The sequence below is a fragment of the Nesoenas mayeri genome (genome assembly GCF_963082525.1).
Source record: "Nesoenas mayeri genome assembly, chromosome: 29".
Lineage (NCBI taxonomy): Eukaryota > Metazoa > Chordata > Aves > Columbiformes > Columbidae > Nesoenas > Nesoenas mayeri.
Genome location: NC_137561.1, coordinates 2,228,192 through 2,250,664, shown reverse-complemented (window position 1 = coordinate 2,250,664; position 22,473 = coordinate 2,228,192). Strand labels below are relative to the sequence as shown.

General features: G+C 52.6%; 3 protein-coding genes across 3 annotated transcripts in view; 1 reads left to right on the top strand and 2 right to left on the bottom strand.

The window, feature by feature from the left end:
- The window catches only part of LOC308050575 (olfactory receptor 14J1-like), a gene marked incomplete at its 5' end in the record, with an annotated part of 296,725 nt that overhangs the window by 106,384 nt on the left and 167,868 nt on the right, over positions 1-22,473 (bottom strand). The gene's annotated exons all lie outside the window — the stretch shown is intronic.
- On the top strand, positions 18,194-19,126 carry LOC308050645 (olfactory receptor 14J1-like; the record flags this gene model as incomplete). Its single annotated transcript, XM_080360802.1, has 1 exon — positions 18,194-19,126. One exon carries the CDS (start codon positions 18,194-18,196, stop codon positions 19,124-19,126), a length of 933 nt encoding a protein of 310 aa, XP_080216928.1.
- On the bottom strand, positions 20,450-21,382 carry LOC308050643 (olfactory receptor 14J1-like; the record flags this gene model as incomplete). The annotated part of the gene is made up of 1 exon (XM_080360800.1): positions 20,450-21,382. The coding sequence occupies one exon, from the start codon at positions 21,380-21,382 to the stop codon at positions 20,450-20,452; it is 933 nt and encodes a 310-aa protein (XP_080216926.1).

Sequence of the window (22,473 nt, the reverse complement as noted above, 5' to 3'; positions counted from 1 at the left end):
GTCCATACAGTGTCCAGCCTCAGGGACTGTTCTCCTGCCTGTCCAGATGTCTTCAGGAGATCCTCAGGATCAATGTCCAGTGTAGAATGCTGCTGTCACTTCTTCCATACACTGAAAAAATGAGAGAAAATACCATTGAAAGAAAAAACCCCATCTTATGTAATCTTCTTTGAAATCTTCATCAGCAAGTGTCCCATTGAAACCTCTCCAGTTAGTTCTACAAGTCTGGAAGATGTGAAGGAAATTACAGAGAGCAACATCACTCATTAGGGCTTTCTGTGTTTTAATGAGCCCCATGGTGTATTTGGTGCTGAGTCCATGAACCTCAGATACCAAGCACAGACTGAAGAATCTGCTCAAGAAGTCCAAGCCAGAACAAACTCCAAAGTACCTTGAAGCATTAATGGGCCCCACTGAGGGCTGTTACTGACAAAGCCTCCCAGGGACTCGTTAGAGCAGGTAATTGGAGGCAGTGATTGCATCAGGCACAGGCAAAGTGCAGCAGCTCTGATGCTGAGAAAGCCCTTGGTTTGTCTGATGAAGGACAATGGCCAAGCCTTGAGCCCCTGCCCCTGGAAGGGAGATCCTGTCCCTCACGTGTGGCTCAGGGCTCTTCCTGGGGCTGTGGGGAGTGCGATGCCCAGTGCAGGACAATGGTGTGACACTCCCTGGGGGTGCAAGGAGGCAATGGGGTGCCATGGCCATGACAACCATGTGTCTTCTCTTAGGCCTCGCTGGCAGGGACATCAGCCATAGCCAAGGGGACAAAGACCTTGGCTCTTGCAGGGACATCCAGCCTTGCCAGCGCCCTTGGCCATGTCCACCATGGTCCATCCTGCACTGTCCCAGGCCTGTGGCTGTTTCCCCACAGGCTGCAGACACCCCATGCGCTTCCCCACCTTGTTCTCAGCCCAGTGTGTCCCCACCTGTGCTGCTGTCTCTCCATCCTCACCAGCTGTTCCTGGAAACACAAAGTCATGGCTGATCCTGAGTCTCTCTGAATGACCACAGCACTGCGCTCAGAATGACATTTGTTTATCCTGAGCTCCACTCTGGACCTCCAGAGCTGCAGTTTCTGATGGTTTCCTTCCTCATGCTGTTTCTCTGCTCCCATCATCTTGGAAAGTGATTTTCAAGATTTCTGAAGCTACTACTGCCCTTTCTTGTCATGGTTTTACCACACCCACCAACTAAGACCATGAGAGCTGCTCACATCCTGCTCCCAGTCCCCAAGTGGGATAAGGGAGACAACTGAATAGGAAGAGAGAAACTTGTGGATTTAGAAAAAAAAAATAATAAGACAATGAAAATAATACGCTACTAGTAATATTATACTTATACTAAAATACACAAAGTAAAGTATATGACACTCAGTGCAATCCCCCATAGAACTCCAGTTGTGCTGAACAGGCAGCCCAAAAGAAGAGAGCACCCTGGTCCTGAACAGCTGATCCAGGCAAGAGAAAGTACAAGTGCAAAAGGCAGAGAGGCCCAAGGGCCAACTGAAAAACTGGAAAACATCGTAAAACTGAACTAACACTGAACTCCCAATAGAATGGAACTTCCGAACACAGTTAAGCAAAGCAGAGAGAAAACCAAAACTAATGGGCTGGAAACGGCATCTCCAGCTTTATACCGAGCATGACGCTAATGGTAGAGAATAGCTCCTTGATTGACCTGCATGTCAATCCAGGTGCTGTCCTGTCTGTGTCCCCTCCTGCCAATCTGCATCCACAGCTGGATGGCCAAAGAAGTCCTTGGTTTCCCTGACAACAGCCAAGATACCAGTGAGTTCTGACATTCCTTTCATAGCAAATGGCAAACACTGTAAAGCTGCTAAAAGACAAAATGAACTCTATCCCAGGGAAGAAACAGCGTAACCTCATTATTCTCATAGTAAATCTAAACAAAAGACTGTACTGACTGTGAAGGACAGTGGTTCAAAATCCATGAAGAAAATCAACTCAATTTCAGTAGAAACAGCACGTTTCCTCACGCTCCACTTAACCAGGCTACACACTGGGTGTAGTACACCAGTAGTACACACTACTACTACTACTCCACACATGACCCAGACTTTCTCTGGCCACACGACAGCTCCTCCTGTTCCTCCAGAATGGGGAACCTCACACTGGGACACACGGCTCCAGATGTGACCACACCAGTGCTGAGTCACGATGGGCAATAACTGCCCTTGTCTGGGTGGCCACGCTCCTCCCAGTGCAGCCCAATGTGCTCGTGGGCATGTTCCTGCTCAGCACCACTGAGAACTGGCTGAACATCCAGGCTCAGAGGGTTGTGACCAGTGGCACAAAGCCCAGCAGGAGGTACCATGAGGAGCACTGAAGGACACCATATCCCCACCCAACATCTCCTCCTACAGGTGTCTCTTGGGTCCCTGGAACCACCTCAGTGCCAAGGGGGAGAGCATGGCCTGTGTGGGGTGGAGGAGATGGGGTCTGGAATGAGGGTCCAGGGGCAGTTTCTCCTGGTTGTTCATGCAGCAACAAGCTGGGCTGGATATTTGGAGAGAGGAACTCTTCCTAAGGGCCTCCAATGGGCTTGGGGATTGTCTAGATGCATTCAAGGACCTTTACGACCTTGTTGTAAAAATATGTGGGGCCAGGAACTGCACACAGCTCTCAAGATGAGGCCGCACTAATGCTGAATACAGCAGCATAGTCAGCTCTTTTGACCACATGGCCATACTGTGTTTGATGCACCCCAGGATGGGGGTCACTGTCTTGACTGCTGGGGGACAGTGTTGCCTCCTGTTGACCCTGTGGCCAACCATCACGCCAGATCCCTTTCTGCAGGGCTGCTCTCCAGCCGCTCTCTCCCAATCTACACTTGCACTCAGTGTTACTCTATCCCAGGTGAACAATCCAACTCTTGGACTTGTTCAATTTCATGCCCAGTGCTGGGTCCTGCACTTGGGTCACAACAACCCCAGGCAGCACTACGGGCTCAGGGAAGAGCGGCTGGAAATCTGCCCAATGGAAAAGGCCCTGGGGGTGTTGATGGACAGTGACTGAACATGAGCCAGCGTGTGCCCGGGTGGCCAAGAAGGCCACCAGCATCCCAGCATGCATCAGGAACAGTGTGGCCAGCAGGACCAGGCAAGTGATCATCCCTCTGTTCTTGGCACTGGTGAGGCAGCACCTCAAATCCTGTGTTCAGTTTTGGGCCCCTCACTACAAGAAAGACCTTGGGGTGCTGGAGTGAGTTCAGAGAAGGGCAACTAAGCTGGTGAGGGGTCTGGAGAACAAGTCAGACGGGGAGCAGTGGAGGTAAGTGGGGCTGTTTAGCCTGGAGAGAAGAAGGCTGTGGGGAGACCTTATAGCTGTCTACAGCTACCTGAAAGGAGGTTGGAACATGGAGGGTGTTGGTCTGTTCTCCAATGTAGCAAGTGATAAAAGGAGAGGAAAAGGCCTCAAGTTGCACCTGGGAATATTCAGTTCATATATTAGGAAAAGTTTCTTCATGGAAGAGTTTGTGAGGCATTGGAACAGGCTGCCCAAGGAGTGGTTGAGTGACCATCCCTGGAGGTGTTTAAAAGACATATAGATGAGGTTCTTAGGGACATGGTTTAGTGCCAGAGTTAGGTTAATAATTGGACTCAATGATCTTGAGAGTCTCTCCCAACTTAAATTATTATATGATCTCTTTGGGATGAGAAACGTGATGGGGCAGCTCTCCCAGATGGAGTACTGGGATGGATGGATGGACAGATGGGTGGATAGATAGATGGAGTGGGACAGAGAAGGGGATGAGCCTATCAGCCTAAGTGCTGGGGCCAGCCATGGCATGATGGAAGCAAGGCCAGCCTCACTTTGTCCTCTGCTCTGGTTTCCTCCTGTGCCAGCCCCTCTCACCAGCACACGACTCCTGGCCAGGAGCTCTTCATGCTGCTCCCGCTACCGCAGTGACAGAGCAGCCTGCCCTGAGCTGGGAAATGCAGAAACAGGGTTCTGTGGGTCATTCATTCCCCTGTTGAAGCACAGAGCACAGGGAGCAGGCTGTGGTGCCTGGAAACCACAGCGAGACAGTCCAAGGCAGATCACGGAAGGTCCTTCACCATCTCCAGGAACACTGGGCAGCCACAGATGGACACTCAGACCAGCACCATGACGTAACATGGTGCCCCATGTCCTCCCCTGAGCCATGAAAAACACAAGCACAGCAGCATGGTCTTGTGGGGGAAATTTATTCAGGCTGACCACAGCCTTGGAAGAAGAGCCCAAGCCCCAAATACTGAGACTGAGGAAATCCCCTTTTGTGGGGTGTTTCAAAAAGATGGCCCCAATTTCAGAAATACAGTGATGTCAAAATGGGTCCACACCTGTATTACAGAGATGTGACACAGGACACCAGCTGTACCAGGGCCCCAGGAACAGGTAGACAGGCCTCTGAGTCACTGCTCTGGAGAAGTGTCGTGGGTGAAGAAATTCCTTGACAAACATGGTTATCACAGATGAAATGCTCAATGCACAGGAGATTTCTGAGATGAACTGGAAGTCACTTCTGAAGAGACATGAGTAACTCATTGCTGCTGAAAGAAAAATGACTGAACCAGCTTCTTCAGCGCCACTTTCAGCTCCTGGTTCCTCATGCTGTAGATGAGGGGGTTCACTGCTGGAGGCATCACCGAGTACAGAACAGACACTAACAGCTCCAGGGATGGGGAGGAGATGGAGGGGGGCTTCAGATAGGCAAACATGCCAGTGCTGATGAACAGGAAGACCACAGCCAGGTAAGGGAGGCAGGTGGAAAAGACTTTGTGCCGTCCCTGCTCAGAGGGGATCCTCAGCAAGGCCCTCAAGATCTGCACATAGGACACCACAATGAACACAAAACATCCCTCAAAAAAAAGATGCACTAAACATGATAACCCCAAGTTCCCTGAGGTAGGAGTGTGAGCAGGAGAGCTTGAGGATGTGGGGGATTTCACAGAAGAACTGGCCCAGGGCATTGCCCTTGCACAGGGGCAGTGAAAATGTATTGGCCGTGTGCAGCAGAGCATTGAGAAACCCTGAGGCCCAGGCAGCTGCTGCCATGTGGACACAAGCTCTGCTGCCCAGGAGGGACCCGTAGTGCAGGAGTTTGCAGATGGCAACGTAGCGGTCGTACGACATGATGGTGAGAAGAGAATACTCTGCACCAAAGAAGAAAGATACATGGAAGACCTGTGCAGCACATCCTATGTAAGAGATGGTCCTGCTGTCCCACAGAGAATTGGCCATAGACTTGGGGAGAGTGGTGGAGATGGAGCCCAGGTCAAGGAGGGTGAGGTGGAGGAGGAAGAAGTACATGGGGGTGTGCAGGTGCTGGTCCCAGGCTATGGTGGTGATGATGAGGCCGTTGCCCAGGAGGGCAGCCAGGTAGATGCCCAGGAAGAGCCAGAAGTGCAAGAGCTGCAGCTCCCGTGTGTCTGTGAACGGCAGGAGGAGGAACTGGGTGATGGAGCTGCTGTTGGACATCTGCAGCCTCTGGACACAGAGCACTGACCAAAGAAGAAGAGACAGTGACTAGATAGGGGAGATTTCTCTGAGCAAAATCAAAGTCATTTCTCACACACTCTCCCCTGCTCCACCCCCTTGTCCTTTTCCAGACCTTCCTCCAGCTCGGTGTCTGAGCCCTGGGTGGTGCTGGCTGGAGGTACCGTGAGGAGCAGGGCCTGTGTCCGCTGGCTGCCGAGGAGTCACCCCTGCTCTGCAGCAGGGGGCATGGGAATGGGGGGCAGGGGACCGAACTGGGGTTCAGCTTTGTCAGATGGACCCAGGACATGTATCACCTTTCCTAAGGGCTGAGCACCCCATGTTTGGCCAATGACACCCACGACTCCTTTCAAAAACCCTTTATTTTCTCTGCACAGCATCTCTTTGCTCCTCTATAGGGCTTTCAGATAAAACAAAGATGCTGTAAGACAAGTTTGCATCCTGGAGGGAATTTCACAGCTTGGAAGGAAACCTCAAGGCGATAGTAAAGACAGATGATGGCATTTGATTGAGGGAGACTCAGCTCAGTCCCCAGCCCCACAGACTGCATTGCCCACAGCCCACAGGTCAGAGCAAAGCTGGGACACGTGTGCCCATGGACACACCTGCAGGAAAGGACCCCCAAGATCAGGCTGTGACTCTGCAGCTGAAACTGCCATCCCCAGAGAGCCTGACAGCAAGAACAAGATCCCAAGAGCAGTGACCCAGAGCAGGGGAGCAAGAAGGAAAATGCGGTGAGGGTGGGGGTGAGAGAGGCCAGGGCAGAGGCAGCCGGGCACTCAGACAGCGTCCCCCTTCCCCAGCTGTGCAGCCACCTCCCAGACACCAACAGTGCCGGGCAGCTGCTCTCAGCCCCTGTGCTCTGCAGAGGAACTGCAGCTCTGGCTGCACAGGAGCTGCTTCATGCCTTGGAGCCCCCGGCCCTGAGGGCAGAGGCTTTGCTGGGTGGGAGAAAAGGCCAGGGGGCTGCTCACAGGAGGGATCTGACCTGCAGGGGGTCACAGGGACTTTTCTCTCTTCTCCCTCCCATAACAATTCCGGGTTTGGTTTCCTCTCATTTCTGCTCATTTCCCTGCTGCCTGGAGATTCTCCCCTGGGAGGTGTTTCCCTGTCCATGTCTGTTCCCTTTCAGTGCTCACAGACCATCCCACCCCCTGGCCCTACAGATCCTGCCTGTTCACAGGCACTGCCTGGGAGCATCTTCCTGTCTGCAGGCTGGAAAACAGGACAGGTCAGACTAAGGCTGATGGGTCCAGCAAAGGGGACCCTGCTGTGCACAGGCAGAGGGGTAGGGAAGGGATGTCATGAGCCTTCTGGCAGATGTGCTGATCACTCAGGGTTGCAGTTCAGGAGTCTCAGTGACTTGTTTCAGCATGAGGGCTCATTTTCATTTTATTCTTTCCTGCACCCCCCACCCCTTGGGAGAGGAAACTAAAAAGACAGACTCAGCAAAGCTCCTTATCTGTCTGCTAATCCTTGCATTGATCTTCTTGTTGAGGCATCCCCTTGGAAAAATCCTGGGTGTGATCTGAATGTGTGGATGTGTGAGAAGCCCTGACCCACACAGCACCCTCTCCACAGCAGAAGGACCTTTCCTGCCCAATAGGGTTTGCTCCTTCCACCACAGCTTCTCCCCTCAGTGTTGCTGGAATCTCCCGGGCAGCCTGAGCGCTGACCCTGGCAGGCGGCAGAGTCTCTGCCCAGCACAGCCCTGGGGTGCAGGGAGCCTGCTCTGCAGGACAGCCCTGGGCACCCCTGCCTGCACATTGACATTTACACCCCACAGCCACCCTGGGGAGAACGCAGCATTCACGTCTTGTCACTCTGACAGTGCAGAAGGCAATCCCTGCTCTGCAGCACATCCTCCCCTCTGATCAGAGAACCTCTGAGAGCTGTACTTACATCTCTCGCAGGCTCTGCAATATGAAAGCTTTCTGAGATCCTACCATGATTTGCAGATGCAATGCCCTGCAGCCACCGGCTTCATATCGGAGAAGATTTCATTTCCAGTGACCTCTCAGCATCCTCCCAGCCCAAACTGCGTTTCCCTCTCTGTGCCTGGCTCCTGTGCTCTCGGTGCTGCAGGCAGAGCCCTCAGCCCTGCTGCGTGTGCAGAGGAGCTGCTCCTGGGCAGAGCTGTCTCTCTGCAGCGCTGCCGCTGCCATGAGCTCCCTGTGTCCCAGGAGCCCAGCCCAGCTCAGCAGCACAGGAGCAGCCCGTGATGTCCCTTTCTCTGTCCCCTCTGGGCTCCTCCAGGTGTCCCTGGGGCTCCAGGGGCACAACTTTGAAGCTGAAGTAATCAGTGATGTTGATTCTCTCTCCTGTTCAGAGACACTTCTTTCCAGCATTGTATTTTTCATTCTAAAAAATGAATCGGTATGAGAATCATCTTTTCCCATCATTAGCAAGGACACCAGGAATGTTACAGCAAAGCATCTAATCACTCCAGGCTAGGGAAGGAATATCTTCAGTTAAAGGAATTCAGGCATTTTGTTCTGGTTTTACACTCCTAGGTCTACAGAGACATTCATCAGTCTTTGGCCATGTCATGTCTGTGCTCTGATTCAAAGCCTTTGCACACATGGGCTTTTGAACACTTGGTACCAGGTTTCTTGTGGCAGGTCAGAGCTGGGCTGGTGCCACAGCTGGGGTGGCTCAGCCCAGATGTGAGGCCATGTCCTCAGCCAGGGACCTGACTGGGGAGCTGGAGCTGTCAGTGCTGCAGACAGAGCTGTGACACGGATGGAATGAACTGCCAGGCAGGGTGGCAGGAGTGAGTTCATCTGGTCTCAAGGGCAGCAGCCTCCAAGCACAGCAACAGCCCAGATGAGAACTCAGTCTAGACCTTGAAGCCAATTCAAGGGCCCCATAATGACCTGTTAATACTGCAGGAACAGTTAAAGGACAAAGACACTTTGTAGCTACTGATGAATTTAATAAAAGAAATCGGTGAGAATTCCTGTGTCCTCTTGTCCTCCTTCTTCACCAGCCATGTGTCCCAGGCCTCTGTGACTTGATATGGGAATGTGGAGAACAAGTAACAGTGCATGGGGATCAAGTCAGGGGTCACTGGAACTAACACAATCCTCTCCAGTCTATGGGACAGCAGGGGCAGCATCCCAGGAGCTGGGACAGCAGGACCATGTCACAGTGAGGCCACTCTCCACCTTCTGTGAAAGCTCATGGAGACTGGGGGGACTCCCTGACCACTGGCAGCTCTCACACAGTGTGTGCACTTTTCAAAACGGCCCATGGGTGAGCAGGGGAACTAAGGGCTGTGCCCCAGAGCATGTCCACTGGGACCTCATTTCTGGGTGTCTGCAAGAGAAGGTGACGGGTTTTGCCCAGGGCAGGTTGTGCCTGTCCATCCTATTTGCTTTCTGTGAGGAAAGGACAGGGTTGTGGACGTGAGGAGAACAACAAAGACCCATTACCTGGAAGTCAGCAAGGCATTCAGCATCATCCCCCACAACATTCTTGTGCCCAAGGCAGTAAATTCTGGTCTGTGTCAGTGTGTAAGTAGATGGGTAAAAACAATCTGGATGGTTGGGCTTGGAAAGGTGCTGTAGAAAGGGAGAAACTTTCCAGTCCTGAGGACAGTCCAGCACTGGAAGCTGTTTCCCAGGAGTGCGCACTCACTCTGTCCCAGAAAGTGACCAAGATGTGTTTGGATAAAGCCCTGAGCAATCTGGTCTGACCCTGCTGTGTGCTGGAGGTTGGTCAAGACACCTTCTGAGGCCCCATCCAGCCTGAATGACACTGTCCTTCCTTCCCCTTCATGTTTTCAAATTAGGGACAGCTCTCACGTTCTCCCAGACCACAGAAGTAATTCACATGAGGTGCAGGGCTGCTTTACAGGTGCCCCCAAACAGTCCTGAACACATCTTTTCCATCCTTTTTCTTTTGCACTCAGCCAAGATCTTATTTTTTGCTGTCCTAGTGCCTCTCCAGAAAGAACAGCCTGTGTTGTTAACCCTTTCAGAGCAGGTTGTTCAAGAGGTGTCAGCATCCATGTACAGAGTCTGCACATCAGCCAGACTACAAATCCATCATTATAGAAATGGAGACGAGGCACTTGACCAGCTCCTTGCACCCAGATATCAGCGTGACATGTCTGCTGAGATTATAGTGAACACCTGAACTGTAAGTGCAGAGCATGTGAGTCCTGGTTGGGTATCTTTCCTTGTCTCCTGACCCATCTGGTGCTTCAGGCTGTGAAGAGAATCAAAACCAGCCATTGAACTGGGCTAGTTCCATTTTACACGTGTCACACAGGGCAGATGAGGGAGCTCAGAACTCCAGATTCTGCGGCACTGTTGGGACTGCAGAGACTGGAAATGCAGGTGACAGTGTGTGTCAGTGCACACACATAAAGATTCTGGCTTCCTTTGGGCCTTTGCACTGATCTGGGATCAGGTTCTTGTTTTTCTTTGACTAAAAAGGAAACAACTCCCTTATGCCACCTCTGCTTCACACTGGAAAAAAGAAAGGAGAAAATGTATGGGAAAGGGATGATTTGGGAGCAATTATGTCCAAGAGGTGTATTCTTTCAATGATAAAAACTGTAGAAGTGAGAGAAAGCACTGTTCTAAGAACTTCATGCAAGAGGATAACTACTGAGATGTAGTATATATATCAAGTAGTGAGAATGACTGTTGGAAGGCACATTAAAGAGCTTCAGTTCATTAGCATAAGCAAGAATAAGGAATTATCTGTTACTGTTATTAGTCATAGTACCACTGTTCAAAAACATCTTTTAGACCATCTCTGTTGTCCCTAGTCTCCAAAGCTCATCTTGCTCAGAGTTTGACAGGATTGCTGCAAACCCCTGTGACCCAAATCTCTGCAACTGTCTCTGCTCAACAGCCTTTTACCCCAGGAAGGGGAAAACTGCCAATGCAGACACCAACCCAGTGCCCACCTGCCTGGAGAGCCAGGACAGTTGTGCCACACAACAGCCGCCTCTGAGGGAACCTGGAGGGGATGGAACTGAAATGATTTCAACCCAAATCAGAGAAAGAGAGAATCGTAGAATCATTGAGGCTGGAAAAGACCATTAAGAACATGGAGTCCAACTGTAAATCAAACACTGCCAAGTCCACAGCTAAACCATGTCATAAAGCACCACCTCTCCACGTCTTTTAAACACCTCCAGCAATGGAAGCTCCAATCCTGAGCTGGCAGGACACCATTGGCTGCAGTTGGACATAAGATACTGGTCATGGCTGTGAGTTCAGCCCTGGCTGGCAGAATGTCTCACACCCTCACTGAGGAGGGCAGGGGGCTGGGAGATGGGAGCACGTTTCAGTTTCCAGATCCCAGCACAGAGCCCAAACCATCCTGCCCTTGGACTCCGGATCCCGTTTCCTGAGATGCAAAGCTGGTGGGGCTTCTGTGGATAATCATGTTAAAAGGCACGAAAAGTCCTTGAAATGTTTGTGTAATTTGTCTAGGAATGTCAGACCTATATGCTTATATTTAAATATCTTTAAAATAGTACGCTGCATCTGTGGTAGCCCCTCTGGCAATGACAATCAAATAGGCATTTGCACTATAAGGCTCCATACCTCATCCACAAGCACACATCTAAGTGGTTCAGATGAAGGGTGGTCTGGCAAACGTCACCCTTTGTGTCCTCAGGTGATGGACACTGCTCATGTGCCTCTGCAGAGAGTGGCAGGAGCTGGATCCCCTTCTCGGGACAGACTCCTTCCAGGAGAGACACAGACACAGGGGAACTCATCGGGGCTTTACGGCATTTCACTGGGCATCAGCTTTGACATATTGGGTGCTGTCCTGTGACTGCCCTTTCTGCACAAATGATCATACAAACACAACCATTTAGTGAGACATGGTCATAAAGGGGCTGTTATGGACAAGAAAGCTCACCGTGAACTCTGGAGAGAGCGAGGAAGTTCATAATAAGCACCAGGAAGATCCAAGTAGCTCGAGGTCTCTTCTGAAGAGCGGGAGGCCTGAGCAGCCGTGATTGGCCATTGTAGGTGTGGGAGAGGGTCAGGGCATGTCAGGGAGAAGCAATGAGATGGCTGATGGCTGCAGTGAACCCTTCCAGCCATGTCTGAGCCCATGGAAAGCAGTTGATGTCTGCAGGTGGAGGAGGAACAGGAGGAAGATTTTCCTGGGAATACGGAAGGAAGAAAGGCCTCTCTTGGGCTAATCGTGTATGGCAGTGCCATTTGCATGCTGTGGGCATGGCTGTGCCTGGGAGATGGGGAACGGCTGCTGCTGGGGTGGCTGTGCTCAGTCATGGCCCATGAGCTGACCCTGCTCTGCTCCTCTCTTACACTGCCCACACTTGGATGGTCCTCAGGAATCATCCATGAACCTGATGTGTGCATGAACCTCCTGGAGTGATGGAGTTTGGATACAAATAGAGGATTCAAGCAAGTATGGGACTGGGACATTGAGGTGACTAGTGACCATTGCCACGTGTATGAAAGAAGCTGGATGGGTTGTGAGGAATTCATGGGCATGTCCAACTCCACAGAAATCCCGAGCCTTGCAGTTAACACAACAGCACTTGACATAAACACCACCCCCAAAACACAAAACACTCACACTGACCACAGGAAAAGCCTTGAGAAACATTGGAGAAAAATCTAGCAGGTCCCAGGGGTCAGGGCTCAGCCATTCTGGTGATGAACAAGCACCAAGGGCCGACATGGCACCAGAGCCACCTCCAGATTTCGTTCACCACCTGGAACCAGCGTTTCCAAGTCTTTCCTTCACCAGTCTGCAGGGACAAAGACCTGCACTGGTTGTTTCTTTCACAGCTGCCTCAGCAATGGACCTTCATGGAGTCAGAAACCTGGGGTTTGCTTCTGCCTTTCACTTCATTAGAGGTTTGTTCATTCTTTCAGTATCTGCAGTTCAGGATCATGGCAGCAGAGGCCTCACTAACATCAAAAATGCTCTTAAATGTCAAATCTCTGTGAATTATTTTCCTATAGGCTTCAAGTCTGGTGTGGATGATTAGAGAGATTTCAGAATAGCCAAACAGAGAGAATTTCCCTAATAAATAGCAGTAAAGCCTAATTTCTTCTACTGCCTTCTCTGCTCGCCCTTCCTCCCTTTCCAGAACAGGTGGCATCAGCAGCCTCCAGTTCATATTGATGTGGAGCGGCTCCTGATCAAGACTGAATATGTCACAAAAGGGGGTGTCTGAATCACTTTGTGAGTGAGGAGACAGGCCAGGACAGCTCAAGAGGAGTCACACTCCTCTGGGACAAGAGGTTCCTGGGAATCTCAGGTGCCACAGCACAGCGATACTTGTGTTCAGGAGCTGGTCAAGTGACCCATCTCCTGTTCTGTAACGGTGTCTGAGTTTGCTCAGGTCACCCCTGACTTGAGCCCCATCCACTGCTGGGTGTTCTCCAGACTCCTGCCTTCAGGAACCAAGTCCCAGGAGACCTTGCTGGTGAAGATGGAGGCAAAGAAGCCATGAAGAACCTCAGTCCCGTCTGATTCTATTCTTACGAAGTTCAGCTGCAGGCCCACGTTCACCCTGTCTATTCTCTTACTGCTAGTGAAGCTCTGTCAGCTCATCTTGCTGCCCTTCCCGTGAAGGTATCAAGTCCAGGGCAGCTTTGTCATCATCCCCACGTCCATGGACAAGGTTTCTAAATTCCTCCTTTGCAGCGTCCCCTGTTTCCACCTCCTGTGTGCTGCCTTTGTGCCCTGCAGCACCATCGGTTCAGGCAAACAGTCTCATGAGATAAAATTTTCTTTCCTTGGGTACTTGGAGAGATCATTCTTGTGCTTGGAGCAGGTTGTCCTGTAAGGCTGATCAGATTTCCTGAGCTCCTTCAACCTTAAGACCAACCTCCATGTCGTCATATCGCTCACCATCCCCCAGTATGTCAAAGTCTTCTCCTCTGTAGCCCACTAGCCTGTGCTCTGCTGCTGGCCTTCCTACCTCTCCTCTGGGGCCTGGGTCCCCACTGTGTCCTGGTCACAACAGCCAAGGTGGACACTGATGTTCACATCCCTCACCAGGGTTTCCTTGTTTCCCAGTTCCACATCCAGGTGAGCATCACCCTTGTTGGCCCATCAGGCAGACATGTTAAGCAGTTGGCCCAAGATCCTTTGGACTGTTGGCAGCTGCAGCTTTGCCTGGCCAGTGAATGTCAGGGCAATTACAGTTCCCCATAGGAACGTACTCATTCACTGGTGAGTTGCTCGAGTTGCTGACAGAAGATCCATTTCTTCTCCATGATCAAATAATTTGTAGCACACAACATGTTGTCACTCTGTACTGGGCTTAAATGGCAATGACTTGGAACTTGGAGTGAGTGTGGCTGTGCTACAGTTGTCACCTCTCTAAGAAGATAATCGGAGTTTGACCAATGTCAGACAGAGCTGATTTCAACTGCTCCAAGTTGGACCCACTCCTTGCCCAATCTGAGCCACTCAGTGATGCTGGCAGCACCTCTGGGATATTGTATTTGAGAAAGGGTACAAAATGTTGCACAACAGCAGGTGGGAGAGAGGAGGGAGGAGATGGGAGAGAAAAGCACTGCAGACACCAAGGCCATATCCCACAGGACCCAAGCAGGTCCCTCAGCAGGCCAAATCCTGCTCTCCTGAAATCCTGCTCTTGGCCTTGTTCTCATCTCCCAGGAGCCTCAGCTCCACTTTCCCATCCCTGACTGTTCCATCCTGACCAACTCTTTCTGGTTTGTAAGTGTGAAGTCCCACAGGGCACCTCACCCCACTTACTCCTCAGTCATCCGTGTCAGAAAGATGTTGTCAATGAGCTCCAAACCCTCCTGGATGGATGGTACCTTGCAGATATTGGGATATCTCAGGTCTGCCATGAGGACACAGCCCTGGAAACATGAGGCTTCTTTCATTTGTCTGAAGGAGGCCTCATCTCATTTCTCTTGCTCATCAGTGAGTCTGTAGCTGATGTCCAGTGACCACAACACTGCCCATGTTGTTCTGCCCTCTCATGCTGACTCCTCAACGTTCAGCTGACATTGTCTGTCCCCAGGCAGAGCTCCACACATTCCTGCTGCTCTCCCACATGAAGGGAAACCATCCATTTGACTCCAGATCGCTGCCATTATGAACACCAGACACCCAAGATCACACATTTCCTCCAGCAAATGGTATTTGTAGTGTCCTGTAACTCCTCATGCTGTTATCTTGGGAGAGACACCCTCATCAGGGTAAGCAGTCTGTGTGCAACCATCAACAGCTGAGCAAATGGAGCTTCAGTCAAGGGAGAGTCCAGACCTTGTGAATACCTGGTGTTCACCCATCAGAAATCTCTGAAGGTGTACAAGGAGAAATGAGCAGTTCCCGATCAGGGCAGGACAATAACCCCATCCATCAGGACGGAGCAGGACCTGACACGCTGAGCAGTGACCCTGAGGAGAAGGGCCTGGGCACTACAAGGTCCCCACAGCAGCCCGTGGTGCACGCTCACCATGAACAAGGCAGCTGCACACGGGGCTGCATGAGGAGGAGCGTGGGGACCCAGACACCTGCAGTTCTCATCCCATTCGGTTCAGCACTGGTGTGACCCACACACACGGGTGTGTGTCAGTGTGCGGCTTCCCAGTTTGGAGCAGCAGGGAGGAACTGCAGAGTGCAGGGCTGTGCCAAGGCAGGTTCAGCACCTTGTGCACATGGTGTGGGGTGCTGAGGGACCTGGGCTGCTTTGGCCCAGCAGCGCTGGGGAGGCTGCAGCAGTGCAGGAGTAGCCTGAGAGTGCTTGAAGGGCGGTTTCAGAGGTGGTGGAGGTTTCTGCATAGTGGGAAAGAGCATGAGAAAGAAATAATGGCCCAAAGTGCAGCTGGGGAGGTCCAGGCTGGCCATGAGCAGAAAGGAATGTGATGGAAGGGCAGTGCTGTGGTGGAGCAGGTCAGCAGAGGGAGTCTGCATCAGCCCAAGGCTTTGTGCTTCAGGGAGCAGCTGGGGAGGTTGCAGAGATCTCAGCAAAGGAAGGAAGATGCTCAGACAGGAGCAAGGTGGGGCAGCAGGGGGGATGTCTCCAGCCTGCAGGGACAGAGGTGCAGGGGATGCCACAGCACAGGACAGGCTGTCGTGGAGATGATCACAGGATGGAAAGAGGCTGAAAGCCCCACCAGACATGAGCTCCTTCTCCCCTTGGCTGTGGCTGTTGTCTGCACCTCTGATGGCTGTGAGGAGACACCTTGTCCTTGCAGCACAGGGGCCTCATGGCCTCCTTGTCCCCAGCCAGGAACCTGGGAGGGGTGGGACCATAGTCCTGCCCTTGGCCTTGCACAGCCCCACATCACACTGTCTCAGAAAGGGCCCTGGGCAACGTGGGAGGGACAGGATCTGACTTCCAACGATACGAGGTCAGGGCTTGGCTTTTGGATAAAGAAACACAACCAGGTTTGCGCAACATCAGAGAAATCTTTACTTTGCTTTTCCTGACCTCCAGTTTTCATCTCTAATCGAACCTGGATATTGTTTCTCAGTAGGTTCCCTCAGTGGGGCGCATTAACAGTACAAGAAACTTTGGAGTTTGAATCTAACTTTGACTTCTTGAGAAGTTTCTTCAGCTTCCCCTCAGGGTCTGAGGTCCATGGACTCAGCACCAAACCCACCAGAGGGGTCATTAAAGGGCCTTGGGCTGCTCCTGTGCTGCTGAGCTGGGCTGGGCTCCTGGGACACAGGGAGCTCATGGCAGCGGCAGCGCTGCAGAGAGACAGCTCTGCCCAGGAGCAGCTCCTCTGCACACGCAGCAGGGCTGAGGGCTCTGCCTGCAGCACTGAGGGCACAGGAGCCACGCACAGAGAGATTAAAGGCAATTTGGGGTGGCTGGTTGCTGAGGATTCAATGAGACAAATCACAGTTCTAACATGGTAAGTCTCTGGCTGTAGAACAATGCAGCTGCATTTACTGGAGGGAGACCTTAAGCTGGTACATCGCACAATTTACAGTTTTTCTTTCAGGTCTCGCTCACAGTATCTCTGTTGTAGAGGAGAAGAACACACTCCAGAGCAGGGCTTCCCTGCTGCACTGTCACAGGAACAGGGAATGACGACAACTTCTGCTGAGGGTGGCTGCAGGGGAAGCACCCAGGGTTGCCCAGGGCTGTCCTGCAGAGCAGGGTCCCTGTCTGGGGGAGATCCCCAGGCTGCTGTGGGGACAAGCTGTGAGGGAAAGGAGCATCCCTGATAAGGGCAGGAAAGGTGCTTCTGCTGTGGAGAGGGTGCTGTGTGGGTCAGTGCTGCTCACAGCTGCAGATCACCTGCAGGATTTTTCTAAGGTGATGCCCCAATGACAAGATCAATGCAAGGATTACCAGACAGATAAGGAGCATTCCTGAGCCTGTCTTTTCAGTTTCCTCTCCCAAGGGGTGGGGGGTGCAGGAAAGGATAAAATTGAAAATGAGCTCTCATGCTTAAACAAGTCACTGAGACTCCTGAACTGCAACTCTGAGTGATCAGCACATCTGCCAGGAGGATCATGACATCCCTTCCCCACCCCTCTGCCTGTGCACAGCACCTGCATCACCTTGGCTGGACCCGTCAGCCAAGTCCCTGTGACCCCCTGCAGGTCAGATCCCTCCTGTGAGCAGCCCCCTGGCCTCCTGTCCCACCCAGCAAAGCCTCTGCCCTCAGGGCCGGGGGCTCCAAGGCATGAAGCAGCTCCTGTGCAGCCAGAGCTGCAGTTCCTCTGCAGAGCACAGGGGCTGAGAGCAGCTGCCCGGCACTGTTGGTGTCTGGGAGGTGGCTGCACAGCTGGGGAAGGGGGACGCTGTCTGAGTGCCCGGCTGCCTCTGCCCTGGCCTCTCTCACCCCCACCCTCACCGCATTTTCCTTCTTGCTCCCCTGCTCTGGGTCACTGCTCTTGGGATCTTGTTCTTGCTGTCAGGCTCTCTGGGGATGGCAGTTTCAGCTGCAGAGTCACAGCCTGATCTTGGGGGTCCTTTCCTGCAGGTGTGTCCGTGGGCACACGTGTCCCAGCTTTGCTCTGACCTGTGGGCTGTGGGCAATGCAGTCTGTGTGGCTGGGGAATGAGCTGTGTGTGTCCTGGGCTAAACGTTGGGTGCTGAGACCTTAGGAAAGGGTGAGACCTGTCATGGTCTCAGGTGGGTCCTTCTGCTCTCAGCAGTGCCTGGTGGCTCTTCAGGGTAACATGGGAGTGTGATCAGCCTCCATCTCAGAAAGGTGCCAGCCCAGGGCAGCTGGAGCAGGACAGAGGGACAGAGCAGCTGCCCTCGCTCTGCACTGACCCACAGGCACCCTCAGGTCTTGCAGGACTCGCTCTGTTCTCCCTGAGTGCAGCAGAAATGCTGAGGGTTTCTGACAACCAACAACACTCTGCAGTGAATATGGGGGGATATGTAAAAAAACCTGGAACTCCTAAACTGCCTTCACCATCTCTGCTCCCTATCACTGGGAAAGCAAGTGCTGACAGCCCTTCTGTGTTAGCAGAACCAGGACAATCCCCAACGTTCCCTGCCCCACTCCTGCAGAGCTGGGCTGACTTATCAACCTGACTTATTGGCCCTGCTCTTGGTTGCACATTTTCCAGCCCCAAGCAGGGCTGCAGCCACAGTGCTGAAAATGAGTGTCTGTGTGCGACAGGGGAGGGTCTATGGGAGTTGGTTTGATTTTTGTCAGAGAACTCTGCCCTGGATTCTCACTGTCTTTTTTTTTCTCATGACAGCGCCCCGTTCTCAGGAAAAGCAAATGTCCAACAGCAGCTCCATCACCCAGTTCCTCCTCCTGCCCTTCACAGACACACGGGAGCTGCAGCTCTTGCACTTCTGGCTCTTCCTGGGCATCTACCTGGCTGCCCTCCTGGGCAACGGCCTCATCATCACCACCATAGCCTGGGACCAGCACCTGCACACCCCCATGTACTTCTTCCTCCTCCACCTCGCCCTCCTCGACCTGGGCTGCATCTCCACCATTGTCCCCAAATCCATGGCCAACTCTCTGTGGGACACCAGGGCCATTTCCTATGCAGGGTGTGCTGCACAACTCTTTCTGTTTGTCTTTTTAGTTTCAGCAGAGATTTATCTTCTCACTGTCATGTCGTACGACCGCTACGTTGCCATCTGCAAACCCCTGCACTACGGGACCCTCCTGGGCAGCAGAGCTTGTGTCCACATGGCAGCAGCTGCCTGGGCCACTGGGTTTCTCACTGCTCTGCTGCACACGGCCAATACATTTTCACTGCCCCTGTGCAAGGGCAATGCCCTGGGCCAGTTCTTCTGTGAAATCCCCCAGATCCTCAAGCTCTCCTGCTCACACTCCTACCTCAGGGAACTTGGGCTTATTGTAGTCACTGTCTGTTTATCATTTGTATGTTTTGTGTTTATTATGGTGTCCTATGTGCAGATCTTGAGGGCCGTGCTGAGGATCCCCTCTGAGCAGGGACGGCACAAAGCCTTTTCCACCTGCCTCCCTCACCTGGCTGTGGTCTCCCTGTTCCTCAGCACTGGCACGTTTGGCAACCTGAAGCCCCCCTCCATCTCCTCCCCAATCCTGGACCTGGTGGTGTCTGTTCTGTACTCGGTTGTGCCTCCAGCAGTGAACCCCCTCATCTACAGCATGAGGAACCAGCAGCTCAAGGATGCCCTGCGCAAACTCTTATCCCTCTGGTTTCTGAAGCAATAAACTGGCCATCTTCTTTTATACAGGAGTTTTAATGTAGCTAATTACAAGCCCAGCCTGTCAACTGTTTTTTCTGGTGTTGTTGGTTGTTTTCTTATTGTGATAATGTTGTCAACCCCATTTCTAATTCACTGCTGGCTTTTCTTTTATAACTGTTGGCTGCTAAATGAGCAGCAGTGCTCTCCTTGTCTCTAAACAGAATAAAGGGCTCTTTAGTGACTTGTTTTTCACTATATTCTTCCTGCAAGGGCTTTTTGGAGCTGCAGGGACAGTTCCTGTGCGTGGGTGGAGGGTAAAACAGCTCTGGCATGTCAGCCCTGCCAGGGAGCAGCAGCGCTTGCTCTTCCAGAGCTGTTCTGGTTCCACTTCACACTCTCCTTCTCATCCCTGGTGTTGGTGCAAGGCCTGAGTGCTCTGGCAGCTTGGTCACCGTCCTGCTGTGTGTCAGTGCTGTGGGCGCAGGCAGGGACAGGCAATGGAGAGACAAAGACCTCTGAGCTGGGGTGAGAGGCCAGTGCTGGAAATGGTGGTTGTGAGGGGCCAGTCCATGGTGATTGACCTGGGGCTCCTTCCACGGGGTGTCCAGTGCACAGGGGCACAGCCCAGCCCTGCTCTGCTGGTCCTGCAGATCTCTGGCAGGAGCCTGGCTGTGAGAGGACACTGCTGTGTGCCAGCCCTGCACACACACACTGTTCAGCTGTACTCTGGTGTTTGAATCTGTGGCCACTTCTGTAGGAATAAGCTTGAGAGAAACTTGGCAAGAAGATATAAACCATCATGCACTGCCCAAAGAAGATAACTTTTCCTTGTGCAAGTACTGTTACTGAGGCCAGCTCTGTCACAGCAGTGCCCATTGCCTGTCCCTGCCTGCGCCCACAGCACTGACACACAGCAGGACGGTGACCAAGCTGCCAGAGCACTCAGGCCTTGCACCAACACCAGGGATGAGAAGGAGAGTGTGAAGTGGAACCAGAACAGCTCTGGAAGAGCAAGCGCTGCTGCTCCCTGGCAGGGCTGACATGCCAGAGCTGTTTTCCCCTCCACCCACGCACAGGAACTGTCCCTGCAGCTCCAAAAAGCCCTTGCAGGAAGAATATAGTGAAAAACAAGTCACTAAAGAGCCCTTTATTCTGTTTAGAGACAAGGAGAGCACTGCTGCTCATTTAGCAGCCAACAGTTATAAAAGAAAAGCCAGCAGTGAATTAGAAATGGGGTTGACAACATTATCACAATAAGAAAACAACCAACAACACCAGAAAAAACAGTTGACAGGCTGGGCTTGTAATTAGCTACATTAAAACTCCTGTATAAAAGAAGATGGCCAGTTTATTGCTTCAGAAACCAGAGGGATAAGAGTTTGCGCAGGGCATCCTTGAGCTGCTGGTTCCTCATGCTGTAGATGAGGGGGTTCACTGCTGGAGGCACAACCGAGTACAGAACAGACACCACCAGGTCCAGGATTGGGGAGGAGATGGAGGGGGGCTTCAGGTTGCCAAACGTGCCAGTGCTGAGGAACAGGGAGACCACAGCCAGGTGAGGGAGGCAGGTGGAAAAGGCTTTGTGCCGTCCCTGCTCAGAGGGGATCCTCAGCACGGCCCTCAAGATCTGCACATAGGACACCATAATAAACACAAAACACACAAATGATAAACAGACAGTGACTACAATAAGCCCAAGTTCCCTGAGGTAGGAGTGTGAGCAGGAGAGCTTGAGGATCTGGGGGATTTCACAGAAGAACTGGCCCAGGGCATTGCCCTTGCACAGGGGCAGTGAAAATGTATTGGCCGTGTGCAGCAGAGCAGTGAGAAACCCAGTGGCCCAGGCAGCTGCTGCCATGTGGACACAAGCTCTGCTGCCCAGGAGGGTCCCGTAGTGCAGGGGTTTGCAGATGGCAACGTAGCGGTCGTACGACATGACAGTGAGAAGATAAATCTCTGCTGAAACTAAAAAGACAAACAGAAAGAGTTGTGCAGCACACCCTGCATAGGAAATGGCCCTGGTGTCCCACAGAGAGTTGGCCATGGATTTGGGGACAATGGTGGAGATGCAGCCCAGGTCGAGGAGGGCGAGGTGGAGGAGGAAGAAGTACATGGGGGTGTGCAGGTGCTGGTCCCAGGCTATGGTGGTGATGATGAGGCCGTTGCCCAGGAGGGCAGCCAGGTAGATGCCCAGGAAGAGCCAGAAGTGCAAGAGCTGCAGCTCCCGTGTGTCTGTGAAGGGCAGGAGGAGGAACTGGGTGATGGAGCTGCTGTTGGACATTTGCTTTTCCTGAGAACGGGGCGCTGTCATGAGAAAAAAAAAGACAGTGAGAATCCAGGGCAGAGTTCTCTGACAAAAATCAAACCAACTCCCATAGACCCTCCCCTGTCGCACACAGACACTCATTTTCAGCACTGTGGCTGCAGCCCTGCTTGGGGCTGGAAAATGTGCAACCAAGAGCAGGGCCAATAAGTCAGGTTGATAAGTCAGCCCAGCTCTGCAGGAGTGGGGCAGGGAACGTTGGGGATTGTCCTGGTTCTGCTAACACAGAAGGGCTGTCAGCACTTGCTTTCCCAGTGATAGGGAGCAGAGATGGTGAAGGCAGTTTAGGAGTTCCAGGTTTTTTTACATATCCCCCCATATTCACTGCAGAGTGTTGTTGGTTGTCAGAAACCCTCAGCATTTCTGCTGCACTCAGGGAGAACAGAGCGAGTCCTGCAAGACCTGAGGGTGCCTGTGGGTCAGTGCAGAGTGAGGGCAGCTGCTCTGTCCCTCTGTCCTGCTCCAGCTGCCCTGGGCTGGCACCTTTCTGAGATGGAGGCTGATCACACTCCCATGTTACCCTGAAGAGCCACCAGGCACTGCTGAGAGCAGAAGGACCCACCTGAGACCATGACAGGTCTCACCCTTTCCTAAGGTCTCAGCACCCAACGTTTAGCCCAGGACACACACAGCTCATTCCCCAGCCACACAGACTGCATTGCCCACAGCCCACAGGTCAGAGCAAAGCTGGGACACGTGTGCCCACGGACACACCTGCAGGAAAGGACCCCCAAGATCAGGCTGTGACTCTGCAGCTGAAACTGCCATCCCCAGAGAGCCTGACAGCAAGAACAAGATCCCAAGAGCAGTGACCCAGAGCAGGGGAGCAAGAAGGAAAATGCGGTGAGGGTGGGGGTGAGAGAGGCCAGGGCAGAGGCAGCCGGGCACTCAGACAGCGTCCCCCTTCCCCAGCTGTGCAGCCACCTCCCAGACACCAACAGTGCCGGGCAGCTGCTCTCAGCCCCTGTGCTCTGCAGAGGAACTGCAGCTCTGGCTGCACAGGAGCTGCTTCATGCCTTGGAGCCCCCGGCCCTGAGGGCAGAGGCTTT